The 3,711-nt window shown below is 37.4% G+C and overlaps 1 protein-coding gene across 1 annotated transcript in view; it reads right to left on the bottom strand.

Moving 5' to 3' along the window:
- Window positions 1-3,704, bottom strand: part of LOC104773976 (BEACH domain-containing protein C2-like) — a gene marked incomplete at its 3' end in the record, with an annotated part of 10,544 nt that extends 6,840 nt beyond the window's left edge. The window contains exons 1-8 of the mRNA XM_010498648.1: window positions 3,679-3,704; window positions 2,383-3,123; window positions 1,824-1,958; window positions 1,465-1,569; window positions 1,186-1,299; window positions 1,007-1,083; window positions 725-806; window positions 79-402 (exon numbers count right to left, since the gene is read on the bottom strand). Of these exons, the coding sequence (XP_010496950.1) occupies window positions 79-402; window positions 725-806; window positions 1,007-1,083; window positions 1,186-1,299; window positions 1,465-1,569; window positions 1,824-1,958; window positions 2,383-3,102 (1,557 nt within the window). The remainder of the gene's footprint in view (window positions 1-78; window positions 403-724; window positions 807-1,006; window positions 1,084-1,185; window positions 1,300-1,464; window positions 1,570-1,823; window positions 1,959-2,382; window positions 3,124-3,678) is intronic.
- Between the last annotated feature and the right edge of the window lie 7 nt (window positions 3,705-3,711).

Here is a 3,711-nt window from a genome sequence, read left to right as displayed (position 1 = left end):
TACAAGAAAACGTGAGAAACAAAATATTGAAAGTCCATATTAGAGAAATTAGGTGTTTTGAGAATGTTTTCCACTTACATCCAAAGGGACCTTCCCTGAATCACTTGACATTGAAGCGCGACTGCTAGAAATCTCTGACGATTCTCCGATCGCTGTCAGTGTGCTTGTACGATTTTTAAGAGAAACAAGAGAAAGAGGAGACGGAGAAGCATCAACTGCATTTGTTGTACAAGTTTGTTTGCTTTGTAACCTCAAATGATCTTCTACGAGCATCAAAATCACGATTGCATTTTCCACCAGAAAGACAGAAAGCTGAGCAGCATTTTCTGCTCCAGCCTTTGCATCTTTTGGTGCTAGACCCTCTGCAGCAACACCAGCAGCTGCTGCAGCAATAACTTGAGTCTGTTGAGGGGAAAAAAAGATTGTGTAGATAAAAATCTAGTTCTATCCCAATAGACGGGTGAACACACACACATGCATGAAAGAATAATATGAGAGCACTAAGCTTTACATATACATTGTGCATTTGTAAAAACAAATGCTACATTTCCTTTATCAAAGACTTATATAGCCATTAAATAGCTCATTGAAAAAAGGTATTTCAAGGAATGGAAGGAGTTGGTTATATGTGGAGCTATGGAAGGTATAAAAGAATATTAACCTTGGTTTATCGTTATATATAAGATTTGAAAAGAAAAAAAAAACGCAGGAAAAGTGGAGTTACCTGAGCCTGCAGTTCTCTGGCAGCAAAGTCTAGCAAACCACCAAAAAGTCTTCTTTTGAAAATTGGTAATGACTCCTCACGCCTTCAAAGAGTAGAAGATAAATTTTAAAAAAGTGACAGGATGCTAGAGATAATGACTCAAAACTACCATACTAATCTTCAGAAAACCGAAATAGAAACCGTGCAAAAGGCTTGAAATATGTGAAATACACAAGTGCCTCAGGAAAAGTAAAGTCATTCAAATTAAGCGTGCAAAGGTGATAAAGAGTTACATGGAAATACCTAATTCTTTGCTCTCCAGTGCTAGAACCACCAACGATAGAAAGCCACTCTGCACAATGAATTGTAGCCTCGATATCCTGTAAGAAGGAAATATATGACAGAAGTAATGATACTTAAAAACAATGGAGCTTGAAGAGAGCTAAGGTGTAAGCCAATAGAAAGTAAAAACAAATATCTACCTTCCAACCATCTTTTTGGCGCATTGAATGTTCCAACATTATGATCAAGAAGTTGTGAATTAGATCTTCTACCTCAGAAGAACCCGCTGAAGCAGACTGTTTCCCAGCATCTTTCTGTGTACACACAAAAGTCAGCAAAATTTGGCAGAGCTGTTGGCACTTTGTCTACAACTTACCAGCTAACATAGTTGATTATATACTCTTTTAAGGCATTAGTGGGCTCACTGACAATACAAAATTGTGATTGAAAAGGTTTAGGTTCTAGAGTTGGATGAGTACCTCATAATTCGAGATCAAAATCTCCAAGATCCACTCAGGCCATTCTTCCATTTTTGTCAGACTGCTTCTATTTTCCGGATGACTACAAGCCAAAAAGAGAAGATCCTGAAAAAAGAAAGAGGGAGTTCAGAAAGTCATCAAATGAATAGAACAATGGAAGTGAACGCTTTTAAAGAAAGTCCGCAGAATAAAAGTTCCAGACAACTAATCTTAAGTTTTATCAGATTTCATGACAGATTGACAGCTATTTGGAACAAAATGCTCATACTGTTTCCTAGTACACTTATACTAACCCAGGGTCCAGAATATCACAAGCACCTTTACAACGACATTTATTCCTTGACAGTCATGACATATACCTGAAGTGCTCGGCTTTGTAGAGCCATGGACGCAGATGGTAGAGACCGCAGGAGGACTAACAAAAGTTGGGAGTGTTCAAAGCGATGACCTGAATCATAAAAGTTAAGGCCATCTTCTGTTGATGAAGCATTGATCTGCAAGAAAGCACACGTGATCGCTATAAGTTTAACCTCACACCAAAATTTTAAAGACTAATCATGATAGACAATGCTGGCGTATGAATGTGAACCACACACATCACAACAGCCGTAGAAATTCATGATAGACAATATATGCTATCACAGAGCATTTTAGGGAGCCAGATTTAAAACCAACTTTCATCAAGTTTCACACCTTCGTGTAACAATACAAATAAGACAAGTACAAAGTTGACGTGAAAGAGCCATGCAGAAACACACCAACACTATTTTATAATAAGAAACGCTATATGCTCCCTCTTTTTTCCACCCAAGTCATAGAAAGTAGTACCATGGCAATCAGAAAAGATACCCTATATACTTTTCAATCACTTTGTTCATAAAATGATTAAACAAAATGGGTATCAAGAGCATGCCATACCGAGGCTCCAAGCAAAGTTGTATAGACGTTGTCAGTCATCAGCCTGTTTGGAGCAGATTGAAATGCTTTCAGCAAAGCAAATAGGAGCAATGCGACTTTATCATCAAACATTGTTCCTCCATTTTCATGGAGTCCACTACCCAGGATGTTACTTGTCAAATCAGAACGGGCAACCGAATCAAATGTTAGGTGCCCACTAGAAATTAAAGCACCAATCAATCTAATGATCCCAACGACAACAGCATCACTATTGTCAACATTGTACACGTTATTTCTTGCACTATCAGCACTAATCGAAAGACTTATACCACCAATTTCAGAAACAGACAATATTCTCTCAGTATCTATGGAATTGGTAATGGAAATCGAGTCATTATCACAAATGACAGATGAAAATACATGCTCATTTTCTTGTGGATCTGATGCTGGTTCATTCGGAGACCCTACATTATCATCCTCAACAGAATTTCCATCAGGACCAGAAGGGTCAACACCGGAATCCAACTTCTTTACAGAATCAGACCCGTTGTTCTGACTCTTTTCACTTTGATCAGTTGATGACCTTGTTCCACTCTTACCCATAGCTAAAACATTATCCTCACCAGTTTTAGCTTCTCGCTGCAGCAGAACAAGAAGTGTTTCTATCCCACCTGATGTTATAAATACCTCTGCAAACATCTGAGCTCTTGCAGCATTCGGCTGTACAACTAACCTATACATAAGGTGTAATACCCTCGCAACCTAAAAATATGAAAAATGTTAAATAGTGTCAGACAGCACGTATTTGTCATATAATTTGATTCATTGCCATTCTTCTAATTACCAACACAAAGGAATGCAATCTGTTATATATCTCGAACTGACCCACATTTTACCATGCAAACTATTATAAGATGGTTTTCCAGAATTCAAGTATACATATTCTGACTACTATCACGCAGGCTGGAAATGGCGCTAAGATGCAAGGACTGGACGGCATAACTAAAAGATGGCGAAAAATGAATTGAATTGGCATTGAATATGCAATTAACCTAAGATAATACAGGTGAAACACACATATTCATCGCTAGAGATAATTTCCATCCAAGACAAACAGTAATGGAATAGGGAGTATACTAAAATTGGAAAATAAACTTTCAGGACAACTAAATTATTATATATAATAGTTGAATGGCATATAGTCCCTCTGTTCTTTTATAAATGATCTTTTAAGCTAATGATAGAAAAATTTTACTTCCCCATTTTGGTTGTCAAATGGTGTTAATGGAAAAAAATAACACTTAGGAAACGTATTACCTGATTTGGCTGTGGACTGTCAATTATGAAACC

Source organism: Camelina sativa, unplaced genomic scaffold, assembly GCF_000633955.1.
Source record: "Camelina sativa cultivar DH55 unplaced genomic scaffold, Cs unpScaffold00887, whole genome shotgun sequence".
Classification (NCBI taxonomy): domain Eukaryota; kingdom Viridiplantae; phylum Streptophyta; class Magnoliopsida; order Brassicales; family Brassicaceae; genus Camelina; species Camelina sativa.
This window is presented reverse-complemented; position numbering and strand designations above follow the sequence as displayed.